Source organism: Agelaius tricolor, unplaced genomic scaffold (assembly GCF_023055355.1).
Source record: "Agelaius tricolor isolate 1412-34295 unplaced genomic scaffold, bAgeTri1.0.p SCAF_3, whole genome shotgun sequence".
Lineage (NCBI taxonomy): Eukaryota > Metazoa > Chordata > Aves > Passeriformes > Icteridae > Agelaius > Agelaius tricolor.
Genome location: NW_027269263.1, coordinates 16,027,305 through 16,050,465, shown reverse-complemented (window position 1 = coordinate 16,050,465; position 23,161 = coordinate 16,027,305). Strand labels below are relative to the sequence as shown.

At 41.8% G+C, this 23,161-nt stretch overlaps 1 protein-coding gene across 2 annotated transcripts in view; it reads right to left on the bottom strand.

The window, feature by feature from the left end:
* TXNRD1 (thioredoxin reductase 1) overlaps window positions 1-22,743 on the bottom strand; it is a 42,073-nt gene extending 19,330 nt beyond the window's left edge. Inside the window, exons 1-7 of one of the 2 annotated variants that reach the window (XM_071422660.1) lie at window positions 22,551-22,743; window positions 11,853-11,962; window positions 9,591-9,716; window positions 6,463-6,535; window positions 6,227-6,346; window positions 5,282-5,424; window positions 5,037-5,152 (exon numbers count right to left, since the gene is read on the bottom strand). In XM_071422660.1, the coding sequence (XP_071278761.1) occupies window positions 5,037-5,152; window positions 5,282-5,424; window positions 6,227-6,346; window positions 6,463-6,535; window positions 9,591-9,716; window positions 11,853-11,962; window positions 22,551-22,617 (755 nt within the window). In that variant the 5' untranslated portion in view covers window positions 22,618-22,743. Of the gene's footprint in view, window positions 1-5,036; window positions 5,153-5,281; window positions 5,425-6,226; window positions 6,347-6,462; window positions 6,536-9,590; window positions 9,717-11,852; window positions 11,963-14,485; window positions 14,961-22,550 lie in introns of those variants that run through there. The other variant, XM_071422661.1, reaches the window with a different exon arrangement.
* Between the last annotated feature and the right edge of the window lie 418 nt (window positions 22,744-23,161).

The window sequence follows — 23,161 nt, the reverse complement described above, 5'->3', positions numbered from 1 at the left end:
ATCTTACGGTCGCTACCGCCTGGGTCTACCATTGCAGACATGATTAGGCATGTCGTGAAAGAGGAGCATCTAGCCCCAATTCAGGCAGCTGTCCACACTGCAATAACTAGCATGATGGCATGCCTTAAGTGTGGCCAGGCAGATCACATTGCAGTGAACTGCCCTCAGTCAGGGTACCCACCAACAGCCGTTCCCCCATGCCAGATGAAATCTAGGGGGCCATGCTGGGCATGTGGAAAGAGGGGGCATATTGCTAAATATTACAAATTCAAATATCAGGGAAACAGGAGGGGGAGGGGGCACCCGGGCCGCACACAGCCCCCTCCACCCAGAACATGAAGTGGCCCGGTTGTGCCAATTGTCAATGGGGCACGGAGTCCCATACCCACTGCCCCCCCGCCACGGTCAGCTTCACAGCTCAGCCAATGGCCCAGCCAAACCCATCCATACCCCAGGAATACCAAGAATGGCTCCCTGGGGATGAGGCCCCTGGGTGGCCCTGGCCATAAAGGTGTGGGAGCGAGACCCATGGGTGGCTTTTGCTGTGAAGGTGGGCAGACACCCACTGATAGTGTGGGCTGTTTTCCATCTCTATAACAACCCTGATGGCCCTGCTATCTGCCTTCCCTTTTGTGCTGACACGGCATCAGATGTCACCATTATTCCGAACATACACTGGCCTTCACAATCAAAGTTGGAAGAAGCGCCCATGGTAGGTGGGGTTGGAGGGCTGTCTCGGGCCCGAAAAAGCACCCAGCTTGTTGCAGTAATGCTTTGCACTGAGAGGGGACTGGGGAGAACCGTCATCCTCTTCCCAAATGTAATGTCCAAATGTCCACCCTTGTTAGGGAGGGATGCCCTAACCTTGTTGGATGTCAGAATGACAAATTTATTCTAAGGGCCACTGCTGCATACCCACAACTACCCATCAAATTAATATGGAAATCACTGGACCCAGTGTGGGTTGAGCAGTGGCCCTTATCGAAGCCTCGAATGACTGCCCTTCTTGAATTAATTACCCGGGAGCTGTAGCAAAGCCACATTGAACCCTCCACAAGCCCATGGAACACCCCCATCTTTGTTATACCCAAATGGTCTGGTGAAGGCTTCCGTCTCTTACATGACCTACGAGAGGTTAACAAAAAAATCCAGCCAATGGGTCCTGTGCAAACTTTGTTGCCGATGAATTCAATGGTACCAAGAGGACACCCCTGTGCAGTGCTTGACATCAAAGACTGCTTCTTCTCCATTCCCCTGCACGACGAAGACAAAGAGCGGTTTGCCTTTTCCATCACCTTCCCGAACAGCCAGCAGCCCAACCTGCGCTTCCAGCGGCAGGTATTGCCTCAGGGAATGGTGAACTCCCCTGCCATTTGCCAAATCACAGTGGACCGAGCACTAGCGCCAGTCCAGCAGAATGATCCCACTGCGATCATTATCCAGTACATGGACGACATCCTGATCGCCGCACCATCAACGAGCCAAGTAGACCGGTTAGCGTCTGCAGTCTCAGAGACCTTGAAAGCAAATGGGTTCAAAATTGCGAGTGCAAAGATAAAAAGAGGACCGTGCGTGACCTTTTTTGGCATGGGAATCTCGGATTCATATATAACCCCGCCCCAAATAAAAATCTGCCGAAATGTCAGGACACTCCACAACATGCAGCAGCTGGTGGGATCCCTACAGTGGCTCTGTAACATCATCCTGATCCCTCCTGAGGTCATGGACCCCCTAAACGACCTCCCAAAAGGGAAGAACCCATGGGAACAAAAGACACTGACACCAGAAGCTGTAAGCTCGCTTGATTTTATCAAACGTCAGATGTCGATGAGCACGCTCGCCAGATGGGACTCGAACGCACCGGTCGATTTGTATGTCGACCTTACAAAGAAAGGGGGAGTAGGAGCACTACCCCAAGGACCCCCTGACAAAGCCCAACCAATACAATGGGTGGTCTTGGGAAAACCATCACGCGCTTTTTCCCCGGGAGTTGAGTGCCTTAGTAGCCTTAATATGAAAGGCAGGAAACTCGCCCTGAGACATTTGGGCACTGAACCCACCAGGATATATGTGCCCTTCAGTAAACAGCTTTCCGCACAGTCATCAACAATATCAGAGCACCTAGCCATAGCCCTTGCTGGATTTAGAGGAGAGATTCGTTACGCAGCAAAACCCCCTTGGATGCAGTTGCTTGCGATTGTTGACATTGACCTCCCACCAAAAGTACATTATGTCAGCTGCTTAGACCCCAAGCATGGCTCGCGGTGACTGTGGACACCTACAGCAGAGTGATCGTGGCCACACAACATCAAAAAACAGACTCCAAGGCGACCATGCAACATTGTGCTAACGGCCATGGCATGGCTAGGTGTTCCAAAGCAGATCAAAACGGACAATGGCACAAATTTTATCTCAAAATCGATCTAAGCCTTTGTTTCAAAATGGGGCATCACTTTAGTACACGGTATCCCATACAATAGCACCGGACAGGCCACTGTTGAACGAGCAAATCAAACTCTAAAAGCTAAACTAGAGGTGTTGGCAAAAACAGAGGGTTTTACCAATTCCATTCCCCCAAAAGACCAGGCGCGCATCCTGGCAACCGCTCTGCTAGCGTTAAATCAGTTCCCTAGGGGAGACGAGACAAAAAGCCCTGCCCAGAGGCACTGGGCCACCTGAGCACTGGAGGAAGGCCCACAGGTCATAATTAAAAATTAACTAGGGGAATGGCAACAGGGTTGGAGCCTGGTACTCACAGGGCAAGGGTACGCAACCATTAAGAAAAATGATAAAATTAAATGGTGCCTGCTTAAGTCAATCAAACCGGATCTTCAAGGCAAAACTGATAAAACTTGTGAAGTTTATTTTGCAGGACTGAATCCTTAGACACCCCCGTGGCCTGTGTGCCCTGCTTCCTGAAGGCTGTGACAAATTGTCAAGCAGCCCGACGGCAGACCATATCGGGGTCATGAGAAAATCCATGGCCGAACTAAAAGAAAGGCTAGCACAGAGAAGGACTGGGGGAGAGGCTCAATAGAAATGTTTTCAGTCATGGTTCAAAGTTTCGGAGGAATTCAATTGTATAATGGTTTGATGGCCTATTCATAATTGCTGTTTTTAAAAGTCTTGTTTTAAAATGTAAGTGATGTCCATCAAGTAGAGTTCGAACTCTGGCCAAGTTCTAGCTCTACTTGAATGGAATTATCGACAATCAGCCCAGAGGTTTTCTGCATAAGATTGTTGCAGACTCTGGGATGATAGGTCAGTGTTGTAGTGACCGGTAATTGTATGATTTCAGATCATCAATTGTGTTATCAGTTATGTGTGTTACCTGATTGATTGATTGATTTGTTTCTGATTGATTTTCGTCCCAAGCATCAACAGGGAGAAGCCTCTGCAAAAGCGTCAAAAAACTGAGGAAGAAGTCCTGCAGGGATATTTTGCGTCATGGTTCAGTCAGTCCCCATGACTGATCGCCCTTGGTCCCACCTTATTAGGCCCTCTTGCTGCAATGCCCCTGGCATTGATTTTGGGCCTTACATTTTAAATAAGTTAGCATTATTTGTTAAAAATTAGTTAGAAAGAGTTAACATTTTGTTTGTTAGACACTTACAGTTGCTTTGAGATGAGTTACGGAAATGTTCATTGTTTTTACCAGTTGTGAGTTTTTTACCACGTTTCAGTTGGCTAGCCTTTATGTTTTTATAGCCTTTACACTTTCTATGTTTTTGGTTAGTCATAAGGGGGGGGGAAATGTGGGAGATCAGGGACCAGCCGCAGGATATCGTGATGTTACAAACAGAACCCCTCCCCTTTACCATTACTTAGCCCTGCGTGTTGTTAACCGTTAACCCCTGCTATAAATTACCCTGTCCAACCATTAATAAATGCCATTTACCGTCCACCACATTGGTGCATGCGAGTACTTGGACTGAGTGGCAAAGGGGTTGCTGCCGTGCCGTTCCTGATCCAGGTTGCCTTGCCTCAAGCAGAGGCAACATTATTTCCCCTCTAAATCTTGCTTTAAATATTTTGCTGCAAATTTAACTCCTGAGAACTAAAAGTGAAAGGGGTTCAGCTTTAAGATAAAATACCATCATCGCTTTGAAGACTTTTCCTTTTGCTGAAGCATTATACACAGTGCCAGATATACACACAACAGCAGTAACAGGCAAAGATAGAAGTATGAAATTATGGAAAACATGCTCCTTTGTCTGCTTTTCATTTCTTTCAACTGCTTCATCAAGCTACATCAGTTCTACCACACTTTGGACCTAGGCTATAAAACTAGGGCTTCTCCACAGAGCCAGAACTCATGGAGGCACCACATTAACACACTTGGAGTCTGACAGTACAATTCTGTGAATATTTCACTCTAAAATAAGTGTCCCTTTTCTCAGCGTGATGCAACAAAATGTGATTGTGCAATTAAAGGCTGTAGCATAGCTCCTATACCCCAAGGAACTCAATGAAGATTACACAGCCTCAATCTGATAGTCTAACTCTGGGATTTCTGAGTCCTCCATCTTGAAGCTACTTTAAAGCACCACTTTACAGGCTGTATTATCTGTCATCTTTAATTTCATTACCACTTATTAAAAGAGAAGGACACCACTTGGTGTTTTGGTTTCAGAGGAATTGTGCCAATTTTTATTTCATTGCTATAGGTTTGCCAGCCTGTAATTCCAACCTCTGTTTCTACAGCAAGTAACTTAAAAGATACTCTGATATGAAAACACATTTTATCTTCATATAACATTTTTGCTTGGCATTAGCAATTAACCAGACACTCAAATGCAGTTTTTTCGAAAACTGAATTACCTTCACTGAGTAGCTGGGAAAAAAATTGTGCTGAGTTTCAAGACTGCCCCAATGCATGAAGACAGATTCCTACCAACTTCATAACATCAGCAGCTATGCTATTCCCACTTTCCCTAATATCTAAGTACAGAGTTTTCTTTCAAGTAGACTGTGCTCTTCAGTATGGGGAAGTATTTACACACAAGGAATGACTTTGTATTCCTCCCTGTTTTTACCTGCTAATGCAATATTCCTTGTCTCCAGGTATACCCAGGTAGCGTGGTCGTTCACCGGTGGCAATGATAAATGTCTCAGCTGTGTACAGCTTCTCAACTCCCTTTTTGTTCGTTGCCTGCATACAAAGTATTAGTGCAAAGTGAGTGTTTTACAGTACCACCAAAGGAAAAATTATTCTATTTGAGAATTATCTCTATTCAGACAGCACTACAGGAAGACACAGCAAAGAATGGCTATGATGTACCTTAATTGTGTGTGGCCCGACAAATTCTCCATATGCATTCTCATACGTGACCTTCTTGTCTCTCAGGGCAACCCGATAGCCCCAGTTCAGTGAACCAATGTAATTCTGAACAGATTCTGTCATGGTCATCCAGTTGTGTTTGACTGTCAGCAACAAAAGAAGAAGGTTCACATTTTAGTCTGAGTTTTTCTTTTTCCACAGCAAAATTGCTATTCTCAAAGAGATTATTTTCATGACCCAGTCTTCCTGGGTTTGTCTTACTTCTGTTTTATTTCAGGGTAAAGCTACTGAAATTCAAAGAATTACATCAGCACAGATAACATGAGAGGTCACAGTGCAATAGGTATGACTTAAAACATTGAAAATTAAGACTTACTGAATTATTGACAGTTTTATATTGACAGATATATATTGACAGCTGTAAGAGGTGACATTGCTCAACAAATGAAGACAATGCATGTCTGAGAGGTGCCTCTGCATGCTTCAAATACAGGATTGCAGTTTAAATAAATCATAATCCCATAACCATGCACATCAGAGATTATAAAAAGTAAAATCCATCTTCTTACACAGTAGTGATAGACACTTAGGGAAAGGAAATCCTTGCTTGTAACTATAAGAAGTTTCTGTCAGTCAACATTCTGGTGTATTCCCTTAGATGTCATGGTACATTCAGAAATGGAGGAGCACCTTATTGTTTTTTTTCATCCAACAGTCTCATCAATTACTAACGTGATCAGGAGCTACTAACAAACAGATAAAACATGGAGGCAATAAGCCCCATGGCTTTAGACTCGAAAAGCACTTCAATTTATGTGTAAGCTCTCCAAAGTTGCCTCACATTGTCAAAGCCAGCATATGCTGCAGTGCAACATGCACCTGATTATGAAGCACCTCAGGATTTTCAGTGCAAATGACAAAACTGGAAAAAGTGTCCTTCTTTACCTTCTTCTGTAAACTGCCACCCAAATTTGCGTGAATCTTGCAAGGCTTGTCCCAGTAAAGCTGCCTGGTGCATCAATTTTTTAGGTATACAGCCCACATTTACACATGTTCCTCCAAGACCTGAGAGAAAGGAACAGAATGTGGTTTTCACATCAGTGTAGCAAATTTCAAACATGAAAATAAGAGTCTCTGAGCAAAGCTCCTTTATAACAGGATTGCAATGAAGAGAATTTTACCCCACGAGCTTCCCTGAGGTGTAGGCATGACAAAGTCCAGCACCATCACTTTCTTTTCATATTTGGCAGCCTCCTGCAAAACAAATTAAATAAGACACATTTCTAAATATGAGAAATTAAACTTGAAGCAGACAATAACATCATGCATTGCTGAAAACTTTGTGACTTTTAATTAAGTAACAGCGAATGATTTTCAAGGGAGCGGACAGTCATTAATCTTCTGAATTCACCTGTGCATTCAGTAGGAAAAAGAAGCTGAAAGGCAAAAAAAGGCATTCATCCTACTATAAAACAACATGGCACCAGCTGATACACAGGAGACTCTGTGAGTCCAACCTGCTCTTCACTCCTCCATCTTGTCACTTTGTTCAGACTATTTCCCAACATACCCATTTACTTTTAACCTACTTAACAAACTCCTTATTAATCCAGTTTTCCCTTCAAAGATGGTTTCTCCAGCATTTGTTTGAAAACACATCAGAAAATGACACAACCAGTCACATGGCCAAGCATGACAACCTTAATGACTCTATCATCCTATATTCCCCCTAAGTTTCACTAGCAAATCTACAATTAATGCCTGTAAATGATACTGAGAACTATCCCATGAGATGAAGCAAAATAATTTTGCTACTTGGAGTAGCCACAACTATGCTGGCATCATATGATGAATTCTTAGACATGTGAGCAGTAACAACTATATGAGCAGGCCTTAGGTTTGGTTTGGGAGGAGCTGGACAGCCTTCAGCATTCTGTTACCAGTAATACTTGTTAATCTAAATATTTGACAATCAGAATTTCAATTTTAAATGAATCTTACTTCATGCAAAATGCAAATCACACTACAAATAAAACAGGCTGTAGACACCTTCAGAAAATACTGTTGTACTGGATTTCCACTTCCAATAAAGATCTAGTCTGGCCAAGAAGCTAATTCCTATCCATTAGCAGCACCTCTGAGAAAGTTCCTCAGAAAGGCACTTAGGGACTGAGACGTGTCATTAAAGCTCCTTTATGATGACAACTCTTAAGCACTGTTCCAAAGAGCCTTAACCAGGGTTAGCTAAGCAGAATGCATGGATTCCCAAGCTTCCCTTTAGCTACATGCTCACATAACACAGCACAGCATTGCATCGCCACCTTGGCGGAGATCATACACAGATAGAATCACTTCTGAGTGGACTGAGTGATCTGCCCACAGCTACAAACCTGCCCTGTAGGCTCTCAAACCTTTCAGGGCTCAGTGCAGTGCTGCGGGAATGCAGCAAGGCTGCTTAGGTAGCTTTTCTGTGTGAGCTGAGAGCAGGGGCCTAGCACCATTCTGAGTCTGTAGCTGAGTTGTACCAAGTCAGCCTGACAGTGTTTGCACTCCCTGTGGAGAATGGCCTCCAAAGGAGCAAGCTCACAATGTAGAGTGGAAGATGTGCACACAAAGGTGCAGGTTTCAGAGTGAAAAGCACACATCTAACCAGTCTGGGTAAACTGCTGCAAACCTGAGTGCAGGTATCTGGAACTTTGTATGAGAGTTGTGTAGCTGGGGCTTTTTCTGTTTTGGTTTGGTTATTTTAAAGCACTGTCAGTGAATTATTTTTTAAAAATTGAACAATCTAAGTAAAAGTCAGAAGTTTATGTGTGTAAAACAGTTTCACTTCAACTATTTTAAACTGATTAGAAATACACACGTTACTACTGATAGGGATGTTGACTTTATTGATCTACCATCTTCTGTTCTACTAAACAATCAGGTGAGAACACTGAGAATCAATATACTTCACATACTGAGTTGAAGGAATTAGGCAGTTTATTTACCTACTGCATACTTTTTCTATTCTACAACTGAAAAATGATGCAATAAACATCACTGTGTCAGTTAGTCTTCTTATAGAAATTTCAGCTGCTGGCTTCTTATTACTGCAAACTCTTTTTGCATTACTGCAAAGTCTATTTTACTCGTTACTCTCTCCTGACCCAGAACATCTCCATCCTCTGAAAACCAGGACTTGCTTCTCTTTGTGGTTCTCAGAACTTTCATAGATCTTTCCTTCAGTCCTCAATCCTACACCATGACAACAGTGCCCCTATCAATAGGAAAGCAGTAAACTATGAAAATAGATGGATCTACAATCCATCACTCATCCCTGCACATTTCCATTATAACAGAAGTACTTCCAAGGGACCAGGGTTCACTGTGAATCCAACACTATTCTGAAATATTTTCTCCTTATTTTCTTTCACTGTGCATGACCTCCTCCACTTCTCGAGAACAAAAGAAATACTCCCAAATGGAGGAATAATCCAGCTCCAGGTCTTGAACAACAAAGTAATTTTATTCACAGGGATACTCAATTCACTCTAAATAGCTAATCCTACCATAGACAGAAGAAACACAATGTGCCTGACTACTGATGTAAAGGAGAGCTACTAACTTACACTAAATTTCTTCAAGTTTAAAATATTTGGGATTATGACAGCTCTAACAGCTGGTGTATTTTGTACCAGCTTTTTAAAATTTTACTTAATTGTAGATATGCTTCTAATAGCACTGTCCTAACAAAACTCCATAATTCATCTGGCTACAGGCAGGAAACACCAGACCCTGGAAAGGAAGGATGAGACCGTAGCTTAAGTATGGGCAAAATCTCCATTTATGCAACTATGTAAGCTCAAAAATCACAGAATCTCCCCCATTGCCAAGAATTAAAAGATACACAACTATGTCTGAAAAGATACTACTTCTATACAAAAGTAGATACCTCCTGATGTTAATTTTGAATAGAACCTTTTCATTGTTGAGTTTAAATTAAACTACTAAAACACTATTAAGATATCTACCTGCTGTTTTCCAGCAGCATCATCTCCCATAAATGGGGACCAAGTTTCATTCTAGTAAGGAGTTTTAGGGAATATTAAGGAGTATACCATGTTTTCCTTCTTCAGAACATAAAGAAAAGTATATTGAATAATTGGCAGTAACCAAAATGGTGAAAAAGTGAAATAGTGAAAGAAATTTCACGGATCAGACAAAAGTGTTATGCCCCTACAGTGTTAAAGGTACCAAATCCAAGACACTGGGGATGTCACCCACCTACTTACAAGGAAAGTATAAGTGTGTATTTTCCTCCTCATACCTTGGCAGCTGCCAGACCTCCTGAGCCTCCACCGATGACAATGAGATCATAGTCATAGGAATCTGGCACCAGCATAAACCCATTCACTTCCATTGTCTTCCGAGGATTTTCTTCTTCCGTATGTGCCTGAACAGAAAAAACAAAAAGTATTAGGGAATATTGAAACATTACCTACAGTGTTCATAAATTAGTATTTTCAGTTGCAAATATTGTGATAAGAGAACATAATTGCATCAGAATTTTCTGACCTCTGCTTTTAATTAGTTTTTTAATTCATTTTTCTAATCCATCTATGAACAGCTCTATACCTGTCAGATACTGAACTATATATTTTCTTGTTCATTGGAGCACTTGGGCTTCCTTGCAGAACTTAGTTTCCCACAACAATGCAACCCTAGAGCCTCCTCGTACTGTACACCAGGATACATAAGTGCTGACACAAGCATTCCATTAATTATTTTATTCTTTTCATCTGCCCTGGACTTTCCTAATTAGTGTTTTTCCCCTCCTCCTGCATATGTTTGTAGGAAAATACAACAATCCTATGCAGCACTGTACTAATCCTCAATAATTACCAGCCTTACTAACAGAATGAACAGAACTGAATGAAGAAAACCATGTCTGAAATCTGTGTTTTTGTAATATGCCAGTGTTTATCATCTCTTTGGTTTAGCACAACTTTGGCATTAAATGGATCAAGCGTGACCACTATGGTTTCACAAAAGATTTATTTTTTTTAATCACAGAAATCACTACCACAGAAAAACTACCCATTAGTCCTAAAATGCATTTGGCACGAACATGGCACTCTCTTCATATACACTTTCTAAAATGAGCCTTCATACTTAATTTGTGAAACTCCAATTTATTAGGGCTTCAGACCTTCAAGCCTTTGGAGTTCTGGCAAAATTCTCAATGCCTCTCAAATCCAGGACAAGACCTGGAGTGAGTAAAAATCAGATTCCTTAGCTGATGTAAATCAGTGAGCATCAGCTAAAGTAATGAAAAAACTTTTAAGACCCAACCCATCAACTAAGAAACCCATACTTTGCCACTTTACAAATATGTGTTTCTGTCTGTCTAGCTTGGTAGGACTTGATTTGGTACTACTGGAATAGTTGTGGCAAATCAAAGGAAAGAGAAGAGCCCAAAGAAGTTTCCCTTGTCTTTTCATTCTGATTTTGTTTTGCATTAAACAGCCTTTTGTACTCAACCCATTCTACTGTTGCCTTCCTCTGAGGTTATTCCCTTTCCATTGCCCTCCTCTGAGGTTTGATTAGTCCTCTATAACTATGTCAACTCTACTGACTGCTGCCAGTGCAGCCATCCCACTGACAAAAATCCCCTCTTGCTTAGATGAATTACACAGCAATGCCAGGAGAAATTCAGGCTGTGTATCTGTCTGCACAAAGTTAGATTGTAGTAGTATTTCATAACCCCAGGCAGCATGTTAACAGTAGACACAAAACCTAGAAAACACCTGAGGCTGCTGTGAAGACATCCAAAAATACCTCATTCTTCTTCCTCTTCTCCTCCTGCTCCACCACCCCTGCCACTGAACCTGCTTTGTGCTTGATTCCTTTTTTTCTATTTTGCTAACACTGCCATTAGCCAGGATCAAACTTCCTACCACAATAAGAGCAGAGGAGCATGTATTGTACTGTGATATGCAGCTTCACTTCATTTGTATTTAGAGATATAAAATCAGAGAAAGGGTGCCTTTTCAAAGCACACCTTGCTAGCTTAGTGAAAATAGGACAGTGTGAAGCATAAGGGGAGACTAACTCCCCCACAGTCATCAGACCCAGCTACCAAGAATGGTATCTTGATGATGAACAGAAGGAAACCACACCAACTACTCATTTGCTTAGATCACTACTTTTATCATGCTACTTTTTTTTTCTTCCTTTTAAAAATGCTTTGTTTTCACATGGATTATGAAACTTCAGTTTTTATTTCCTACTCTTTGGTTCATTTCTCATTAATTCTTCATAATAGCTCTTCATGAAAATATATTAAAAGCTTAGATTAGACAAAGTAGATTACAAGCTTCCCCTCTTCCTCCCAAACCCTGCTCCAAAGCAGCCAGGCTCTTGACAAGCTCCACATCCCTTTTACTGGGGGAACTTCTTCATGACCATGATCCCATCCTGAGATCATCTCTACTCTTCACCCATGAACTACAGATTTTACAATAAATTCTACACGCTGATTATTTTTCAATGTCAAAAATTACAGACTTTGAAATGTACCTCCCCCTACCTTTAAAGTTCTCTCATGATCTCCTGTTTGCTTCTCCCGTGCTGAAACAACTGGCTGGGAAGTTTCTGCTGCTGCTTCGCGCTGCCCTTCTTGCAGTTTCGGGGCTCCCCCTGTGAAATCAAGGATAAAATAACGTAGTGTCTGGAGAGATGTCCTTTATGAGGGCTGTGCTCCTCGAGAGAAATTATCTGGGGGAGTGGCCTGGCAGCTTCATCACTTCCTCATCTGTGGCATGTCTGTCCCAGGGGAGAGTTTCCTAAGGTGACTCATGACTCATTTGCAACGCTAGGATGACTTGCAATATTTTCCTGCTGAATAAAATCCCAAACAAGAGTTGGCTGAGATTTCAGTACTTTTGGCAAATCTAACAACATGATTGCATCAAAGCAAGGAAATCATATTTCCTGTGGCTAAGCCTGAAACTTCAGTTTTAAAAGAACATGATAATTTTTATCTTTCTTGCCTAGAAAGTGACACGTAAAGTCTCGTACTTTTTAAATTTAATTAAAAGTTTTTCGTTTTCTCCTGCAATTAATTGCCTGGAAACTTCTTTCAGTTCAATGTATTGATAAAAAGGCTGGGAAAAATCAGTGTTCCCACTGGTCATAACAGAGTGCTTATATATATATATATATATATATATATATATATATATATATATATGTATACCCAATATAGAAGTTTAAGCATATTAGTGAAAAGAAAAAAAAAACGTATTTACACACAGTGAAACTTTATTTGATGTGGCATTGGAAAAGAAAAAAGGGGATTGGAATGAATTATCAGCTCTGCCTTCCTCCACATAACCCTGAATTACGTTATGCCTAATTTCTAATAAATAGGTTAGTACACAGTTGTTTGTACTTAATCACATACATACTTTGCACTGTACAACCAGCATTAATTAGCAAACCCTGACATGTGCCCATACTTAGAGAAACAGCCATACTGAATGCTATGTATACATTCCTTGGGCATTGAGCCCACAAACCTGAAAAACATTCACATACACACAAATGAAAAAAGGCAGTCATTGAAAACTGGTCTGTAATCTTGTAATTTCTGACTTCTTCTCTGGAACTTGTTGCTAAAATTCCTTTATCTCACAAAGATATTGGGAAGAGTACTTTGGTGATGTTGGCAAAGGGGTTTAAAGATCAGAACTCCTAACAGTAATATTAATGATGGATACTGCTTTTCCTGTTCTAATTGGGGAATACACGCATGTAAAAAAAGAAAAGCGAGAACACAGGGTTTGAACAGCCTTCACAAAAGATAAATTTTTGCTTTGCTATATTATATTAAAGCTACAGACCTGTGTGTATCCAAAGCAACAGAAGAAATATTTTGTTCCTGCAAGTTTGAACAATCTCAGGAATGTTCACCTAAAACTGTAGCTTCAGTGAGATAAAATCTAGACATTAGCCAACACAGGCACTTGTATAAATATCTCTAATTATTTTCAGGTAGATCCATGCCAGAGGTACCAAGTTTTAGCAATAGCCCCAAAACCCAAAGGCATCCTAGCCCCTGGCAAAGACTTGAAAGAGTTTGTATGCTGGCTGGCTCTGCTTCTGGGGGCCTCTCCCTTGTTGGTTTGGGCAACCTGCCACAGGCAGCATGACAAAGCAGGAAGTGCTCTGTGTGTCACCAGCTTGCTCTCCATAAAATTCCACCTGTTAACAGCAGTTGTGATAACCCAAAGTCCTGGTGAATAATCAATACTTTCCAAAAACAAGTCAGCAGACACATTTTTTTCAGAGTGAGACTGCTAAAGAGAACCTGAACCATTGATCTGCTCTGGATAACCCTCCGAGATGCGGTGGTGAGGTACGTATCAGCGTTATTTTACAAGTCTGTAGTAGGGAAGCCCAGTGAGGCTCTTGCCCTGCATAACCACCAACTTTTGGTTTTGTTAATCCCAATCTAGGAGGTGGTGGCTGGTGAGGTGGCATCTTTCCTATGACCTGCCAAGTGCTCCTTGGTATGGGGTGAATTAATATAATCAACCAATACTAAAAAAAGGGGGACAAGTCTATTCTCTTTCCCCATACTGTTTTTTCCTTCTTTGTGTCTGCATACTTGGCACCAGTTCTGGCAGACTTCAGACACATGCATGAGCTAAATCAACTCATTAACCTAGGAGAAAACTAACCCAGGAGAAGAAAAGTTGTGGACAGTTTCCCATCAGTTGAACAAGCTCAGCCAGCTCAGAGAACAATCCTGTGATCACCCCTGCTGGTGCCAGGACAAAGGCATGACCAGACCAGTAGAGAGTAAGAGGAGGCAGCTACACCTCTTGCTGGTAGTGGCAGAACTGCCAGGTTTGCTCAGAACTTGTTAAACCAGAAAAAACCTTACCTGGGGAGATAAAAAAAAAAAGCAGTGAAACAACTGTGGTATTTTCAACCCATATCCATCCTTACTGGGAGGGAGCTTCCTCACAAACCAAAGTCCTCCCTAGCACTGAGGCCTCTGAACTTTTGACTGTTTGTTGTGTAACTTCTGGCTAGAAAGAAAAAAGGCATGGTTGGTTTCAGAAGGCTTTGATCAGGTGGGAACAGGACCAACCCAACCCAACAGCCTGGACAAGCTTGGTAAGTAAAACTGCTCCAGGATAAGAATTGCCTTACCCTGCAAAAGTGATCCAGGGATCCCACCAGCTGCAGAGGCAGGACATGGGCACCCATGGAAAGCACTTGCCTTTCAACAACTCACTCTGGAGGTCTAGAGGTGGGGCTTCAAGGCAAAAGTCTCCACTGATTTACCTAGAGTTTCTGTATCACAGAAAAGAACATTACCAACAAGAACAAACTTCACATTTTAATGAACAATAATTTTAAAAAATAGTTGTCTCTACTCCAGGAGTTCAGAAGACACTTCTAAATTTGAAATGTTTCTGAGCAAGCACATAAATTTCTTTACAGCCCTATCCTCAGGCATTTGGGAAGTACAGGCTATTTCATATGACAATGAGTATTTACCTTATGTTCAAGTTATCTTTGTAGTTTGAGAAATTTTCATGTTTTTCTTCTTCTAGATATGCTCATTTCTGCACTATCCTCACAGATCACTACCTCCCCTAATGAGCAAACTCAAACATTTGGTAGTGATGGCAACAGAGCCATTATATCATTCAGATTACCAGGGAAAATCCCCAAGCCCTTAAAAGATACACCTCCAGCCTGGATCATACCACGAATGCACACTGAGAAGCTGCCTTGCAATCAGCTGAACTGACAAAACTGAGAGGAAATGGAAGTCTGCAGCCTTGCTGGCATGGTGTCATTTGCTTTACCTACTAAATTGTCTTTGTCCCAGTTATGAGTTTTCTCACCTTCACTCTTCCAATTTTCTCCCCATCCCACAAGGGAGGGATGAGTGGGACTGAGCTGTCTGCTGGGCTCTCAAATCCAAAACCCATCAAGCTTTAACATTTGACAATCAAAAGAGTAAAGTGCATTTTCCTTAGAAATGAGAAATTCTCTGAACTATGTTATTTTTATCCAGTATGTTGCTGCAAAGCCCTTGAATTTTAATTCTATTTTTGTTCATGTCCTTTTCATATCTAAGAGCTTAAAACTCCTTCCCTTTAAATAAGGGACTGCTTGATTTGGATCAACATCAAGGCATAATGTGCAACTAGTTGAAGCTCTATGAAGGATTCTACTTGGTCAGATTTCTGTTAGCAGAGTCCTGACAGTGGTACATAGTACTACTCCAAAAGACCTATTTCCTTCATGAAAATATAAATTCTTTGTTTTTACCACAACTATTTGAGTACAAAAAGCATTTAAAGTAAATTCCATAAGTGGGAAAACATTTAGATACAAACTTTCTTCGGGGAACTTTCCAACCTAAGTGTTGAGTGCTCTAAGCCAGAAGAGAAAAAAACCCTCATCATTCTCAGCCAAACAAATGCAGTTAATATATGAAAACAGCAGAAAACAGCAGAAAGCCCCAGAGCACAGTATTCTCAAAGGACAGTAAAAATCTACTGATAACTGTTAATCTAACTTCTGCATAGGCATAGCAGGACAGGAATTACAAAACCAAGACCAACCAAAGAAGAAACACTGACAGAGGAATGATGAACACCAGATCAAAGGAAGGACAAACTTTCAAGTGACATCAATTGGAGAGCCTGAATCAAAGCTCTCTATACCCACCAGAAAAGTTCCCACTCAAAAATGGGATTAAGTGACAAAATTCACCCTTTCAGGTTAATTTTCCAATTAACATCTGGGGACTGACTCAACAACATCCTCCAATCAGTTTTCCACTCAAGATAGGTCAGCACTGTGTTTGGAGGGCTGCAATCCACCACCTTTCCATCCAAGAACCTAGGGCAAAACACTCAACACTCAAACATCCCCTTCTCTAATAATCATCCACTCAAATTTATAATCTGTCTCATCCAGTTAGTCTGAAAACAGGGTTCCTAAAACTGGTCTCAGTTTCTAGTTCCTAGCAAAAGAAGTAATTCCTACTTCCAGGCTTTTGTTTTCCTTTTGCTTTTCTGAATATTCATGCAGCTATCACAAAGTCCAACTGCTTTATGAAAAAGTATATTACTTTAGGGATTTTAACAGGGACATCATTATATTTCTTGGTTTGCTATGAAGTCCTACAAGACATGTTTCTGCCATAATAATTATGGAACTTAAAATCCCACTCCAACAAGACTTGGGCTTTCTTACAGACTTTCCTACTAGTGCTCTCACCCACAGAAGTTTCTCAGCAGTATCAGGCGGTGGGTACTTACCCTTGAAAGTCTTCAGCCATTCCTCATTCCTTATGTCATTGTTTACAGTAAACCATACAGGAATTAGCCAGGTTGCTCTAATTAGCTCTAATAGGGATGTTTTCTGCAAGCATAGCATCACATGCTGACCTCAAGTATTTCCAGAACATCTACAATACAAACTCTGTTGGCTTTAACAGAACAAGCTGTACAAATTTAACAAAAGTAACTTTCAGACTCTCTTCTCAGTAAAAGGCAACCAATCTTACATTAATTATGTATCTCGGACCACTTTCATCTTCAATTTTATTTCATTGTGAACTAAACTAAGCAGGATATGAAAATCTTAATACAAAACTTGTCTGCCTCTGGAGCTGTGGTAAAAGCTACAATATCTCATATAACAATTTATATGCCATTTTAACGGAAAATATCACCTTACAGTACCAGTAATTTTAGCACAGATTTTTGTCTATTTCCTTCAAAAGTCACAGTTGCTTTGAGATTCACTCATATTAGTTAATGCTTTATCTAATCTAAATCAAAACCAAAGGAAGCTGGGTTCAGATATAACTACCTGTAAAGTGTATCGTGCTCACAGTGCCATTCATACTGGCTCACCCTTTATTTGGAAGGACCTGAAAGGGCTGAGCTTCCTGACTTTTCTTTTTGAAATTCCTGGGCCAACACAAACCTGTGGTTCCCACAAACTGTGGTTAATATTCTCATGCTACCTTCTTTTCAATTCCTGGTCAGTAAATAAATAACTCTTTGACACAAGGAGGAAGCATCACCAGCCTCACTTGAATAAGTGTGGCACCTGAGGCAAGAGAGGTAAAACAGTACTCAGCAGGGATGGAACAGGATCTCCTGGTGCTGGTGCCATTCATTAGTCCCTACTGCCAATGGCCATGCCTTTATTGTTTCTACCACAACTAAAGCCATTTATTTATTCACACATTCATTTCTTTGAAATCAGGCTTGCATTTGAGTCATAGAGAACAAAAAATGGTGGAAAACAACTCACACACAATCAGGCTTTTTTTCCAACAAACCAGTTATTAAAATTGAACACAATTAAAGGAAAACAAGCTCTTTGCAGGTAATCGTACAGTAAGGGCATGAGGTTTAAGGCAGGTACAACAACACGAAAAGTACCTCGGTACTTGGCTCAGAAATATGTGATTTATTTCCCCCCCACAAGTGGGACTTTTTTAAGAGGTGAGGAAAAAAACCAGATATTTGAATCCAGAGTAATAAAATTTTTTATCTTTGAAAAAAAAAAAGGATTTGAGTGGAACCATTTAATCCTTTTTCTAGCAGCTCAGCAAACAATGACACAGAATTTCTGTGAGGAGAGGGAAGCAGCACAGCCTAACAGGTCACTCACTGCCCTCTGAACTCTCCTGCCACCAAAGCAATCCGGCAAACCAACCCTATGCACATGGCCCTGACAAAGGTCTGGCTGGGAATGATTGTGAAGGAAAACAAGGCTGGAAAACAAGAAATACCTTATACCTGTGAGCCAGAGAAGCCAGCCTGCTACCGAGAAGTGCTTGCTTTGTGTCAGGCTGTGCAAACAGCAGAGGAGATAAGGAAGTTAGGAGTTTCCTTCCCACCATGCTGGGGATGCAATGCCAGGACACAAGAGAGGTGACCATGTCAAACAGCTCTTTCCTCCTTGAGCATCTGACTCTACAAGCAAAACAGGCAACTTTGCTAGAACAGAAGATAGAATGAGATGGTATCTCCATTCACTCAGTAAAACCAGTCCATTAGCAGCTTCTTAAGAAAAGCTAGGACTACACTAGACTACATCACTACTATTTTCTATGGAAATAAAAGTATTTGCATGCTCTACTTACTTCCTCTCTTTGCATTTGTATCTCTTTTATGCAAAACACAGTGCTGGGTCAGAGAGAGTTCTGGGGATCACACAATTCCATGGAGTTTATCATAAAAGAATCCCTTTACATACCCAATACTACATGGCACAAAGAGTTTATATAGGAAAGGCAATATGCTATGGAAAGCAACAGCTGTGAACTTGTGAACTTTTTGGAGGAAAAACAGAAGGTAAAACCAAAATGAAGATAAGGAAAAAGACAGGGCATCAGATATAACCAAGCAAGTTAGGGGATGGTTATGCAAGGAAGACCTAAAATGTCACAGCACATTCAAAAAGGAAGTTATTTAAAAGTATGAATGGGGGAAAAATGAACAAGCAATGGAAAAAAACACCAGGAAATACATGAGTTGAGCTATAAACTGGAAGGCAGCTGCATGACAACAGACAGGTATAAAAAAACAGGTATCAAAAACAAGGGAGTCGCTGTAGATAAGATATCTTCTGGAGATAGTGGTAAAGAAAAAGGAGAATAGTTTAGCAATTCAGTAAACTAAGTAAGCCCCAGTGCACAATTTTTTTCTGTTATTTGGTTTGTTTTCTACAAGCATAATCAAAACAGAAACAAGACACCCTACCAAAGGGTAACTGAGATGGGCTTAATGGAGGAACAACCTTCAAACAGGAACAAGCAATGGAGTTCTACCTCCAAAGTTTTGAAAATAGAGAAACCATAAAAAAGGACTGGAAAAAGGAGGTGAATACCATACATTGTTGAAGGCCAAGCACAGTTTCTGTTCACAGCAGAAATCAAGGGCATGGCATGATTATTAACAAGGGTAGAGGAAATACATGGGCATCCAATAAGCCACATCCAGCATTTGAGTTCACTCTACTTTTTTGCACAAAGAGTGCTATGACACATCCATTGTTGTCACCTGAGCAATGCACATGTAAATTATATGGTCAACACATTTCCAGGAAATACTGCAAAAGTAAAATATTTGGAGCCTCATTACTGTGACGCTCACAACATGTAAATGTCAACATAAGCTAATAACCACTGGTGTTTGTACTACAGCACCAAAGTGGATTCCCTGTTACTCCATCTCACAGTTACGCTGCAGAGGCTCTCATATTAGCACTAAAAATTAGGAACAATTATGCTAAAACTACCTTTTAAACTGACTTTGTAGAATCCAGCCCAAATTTCATTCCCAGTCTACTTTCCAGGCCCACAGTGAGTATGTCCTGAGTGCCCAGTCCTGAAAGAAGCTGAGCATCTTCAACATACAACAAAGTCGAACCAAACTAAAACACAGCCCCTCATAATATTCAACTATGACAGTCTGGGATGGAAAAAAAGCAGCGCTTGACATTATAACAAGTTAGAGTCCCACAGAAACAAACAATATGTCTTATAAAGCAAAAGCTGCAACCCAGGCTATCTTAATTCTGAGATGTGTAAGTTTAGTCCCTTATTGTACAGCTTTGAATTTAGTCCTTAATCCTTTCTGCAGTAAAGTGGCTGTTTATAATACAGAAAATGAAGTAAGTGTGGAGATAATTTAACAAATGTATCAGGAAAAGCACTGTCTTCTCTGTTACTTCTAATTTTCATACCTTTACACTCACAAAATGTCATAAATACTGCACCTGCAAAATGCAATTGTTGAAGTATACTCAAGCAAAATGCAATTGTTGAAGTATACTCAAGATACTGAAGTATCTTCAAATACCATTTGAAGATTGAGAAAAACCTTTTTGAAAGCACAAGGTAAGGACAAGGGAATGTATTTAAGACCTTTGTTATGCAAGCTATATATAAGCACCTTGTCTTAACATTTTTACTTTTTCCTGTGCTGGGCACTATTTTTTTTTTTGCCAGTTGTGCTTATTGCCAGCTTGCTACTGTTTATTTTTTTAACATTTTTAGATCTTACAGTGAATTAATAACTGTATCTAACTTTGACATTGATAAAAGATGGAAAGGTGAGAAAAAATCCAGAGAACAAAGAAGAAATTATTACAGCTATCCACAAGCCAATTTCTTTCTCCTACTACACACATAAGTTTAAATATGCTTTGTCCAAGGGAAATATATAGATATTAAAACAACTCTCCTACATGGCATGACCACCTATAGAAAGGGGTTAATTTTAGATTGTTCATGTTTCAGAGTCAGTTAAACAATGAGTAATTAGTATATTTGGATTATGTTTCCGGTTGCATGTAAATTATGTATCTCTGTTCAAATTTCTGTAAATTATTTTGCTTTAGTTTTTTGTGTAAGTCCTTCAACAGAACCCAAAACTCTTCTCATCTCTTGTCCTAAAAACAAAAAACCTTGGACACTAAAAACTTTGATGTGTTCCTTTAGGAAGTGGACATTGAGTTTCAGATAATAATTTACTCATAAACAACTATCCCAGAAGCAAATCTGCCTTGATACTGAAATATAAACTTTGTCTCACAGTTTAAACCAACCTTCCTGGAGAATTACTTTAAGATGCTGCCAGAGTTGTAGAATAGGCAACAGGGAGTAGTAACATCTTAAACTGAAAAACCAAAGATACAGCAGAACATATAAACCAAAGTCCAAACAATATGTTCTTTTAAGTCATTTAGCCTAAATGAGTCAGCTTCACAATGCTGAAAATGCTCATTGAGATTCAGGTTTCATTTCTGAGTTTATGCCAGCAGATAGATTGTTGGCCAGAGAAACCAGGTCTGGGTATAACTCTAGAGCAGCTCACTCTGCTCCAGACTCCATGTACCAGATCTGCACAGATTCCAGTATCAGATTTAAAACTAAATTAGGTACTTCTAAAATCATAACATGGTAGTGGCAGCATTAGGTAAGGGAACTGCTCTCAGGTCACAGCTGTGCCCTGAAAGTACAAGGACAACAGGACTCTCTAGACAGTGCTTTGAGAGGTTGGTTTTTGTTTGCTTTTATTTTTTTTCCCCATTCCTCCTCTTAGGATCAAGGACCATCTAGTGCTTCCAATGTTCAGACTGAAGGATTTTATGTTGGTATGATTGAAAGATCTAAGCAATATGGAGCCATAACAATAAGCCTATTTCAAGAGTTTTAACTGTTACAAATGTCATCTTTGTGTTTGCCAGCTTCTGGTGTGCCTTATGCAAATTCTTAGTGCACAGGCATCTTTACTTTTTGTTTGTCAAGGTTTTGACAATTTCCATCCTGCATACTAAGACTTAAAATATCATGTAACACCTTAAAGCTCCTAAGGTGGTTTTGGGTTCATGTCCTCAAATTATTGCTTATGTAAGAGCATGTTTAAAAACAGTCCCCTCTCCCAGGGATGTGGTAGAGCTGAGAACACTTCTATAGTAATACAAGCTCATTTAGGCAGAACTGCTGCTCAGCACCAGATGTAAGCATAGGCTCATTTTCAGGCATTCACTACTTCAAGCCCATTATTTAGCTTCTTTCATCGGGTTTTATAGTCCCAATGAGAGCACGGTTAATGCTATGCCCATGGAGGATCTCAGCCTGAAGCTCTGACTCTGACGAGGTACAGAGCAGTCAGCTGAAACACAAATTTCCCCATTCTATCGTGGTAAGATGCCTCAATCCTGGTAGGCAGAAATCATATCCATGGACCAGAGGGCCATTTAACTCACATCTAACTCCAAATGGTGTTCCTAACTCCAAATCTCATTCCCTCCTCAGCACAGACATCCTTCAAGCCACACTGTGGCAGTTCCTGGGGACGGGGTCCCACACCCAGAATAGTTTTCATCTACCGTGAGAGGGACGATGCGCATAGCCCACCCGATAAAGTCACTCAGGGGACAGCCGGGCGGCAGAGTCCGTGTTAGGGAACAGCTCCCCAGCACCCGCGAGGGACCCGCGGTCACCCTGCTGAAAGCACAGCAAAGTTGTTCTGCAGCGTGGTACCCCCGCGGGGCGCCCGGCCGCCAGCAAGGGAGGGAGCCCCAACTCCGCCTTGCCGGATATTTCACAGGGAAACCTGAGCCGGTTCCTCCGGCAGCCCTCCCGCCCCACTGCGCTGGGAGCCCGCCAGGTGCGAAGCGCTGCTGGGCGGACGCTGTCCGCCGGCAGCCGCCTGCTACCTACCTGCCGGGCGCCGCCGCTCCGGGGGCGCCTGCCGCACGGCCTGGCTCTTCCGCAAGGTGCTGCCCATGGAGCGGCCGGACAGCAGGAGACGGGACGGGACGGGACGGGACGGGACGGGACGGGACGGGCTGGGATGGGATAGGGTAGGACGGGACGGGACGGGATGGGCCCGAATCGCCGCCCCGTCCGCGGCGGCGCCCCCTGGCGGCCGCGGCCACTCACTCAGACCCGGCGCCCCAGCGCGGCCCGGTTGCGATGGAGACGGACGCTGGCGGGCACAGCCAGGGGCTGGCGCGGCCCGTGGCGGGGTCCGGGCGGACCCAGGCCCTGCGCTCCCGAGCGAGCCCTCTTTCCTGCGGGCTGTGGGGTGTTGGCGAGACAAGGGCGTTCGGAGACGTTCTGGGAGAGCGTTTCCCCTCAGAATTAATGGTTCGTGCTGAGAAATGCATAGATAGAAGAGATGCCGTAACTGGAAGGTTACCTGCGTGAGGCTGGTCACAGTGCTCCTGTCTAGGCTTGGGCCATTATTTGCCACCATTACCTTACAGTGCTGCCAAGGCTGTGGCCCCATTCTGGTGGCTTACACTCAAATATGTGGTAAGAGGAACATC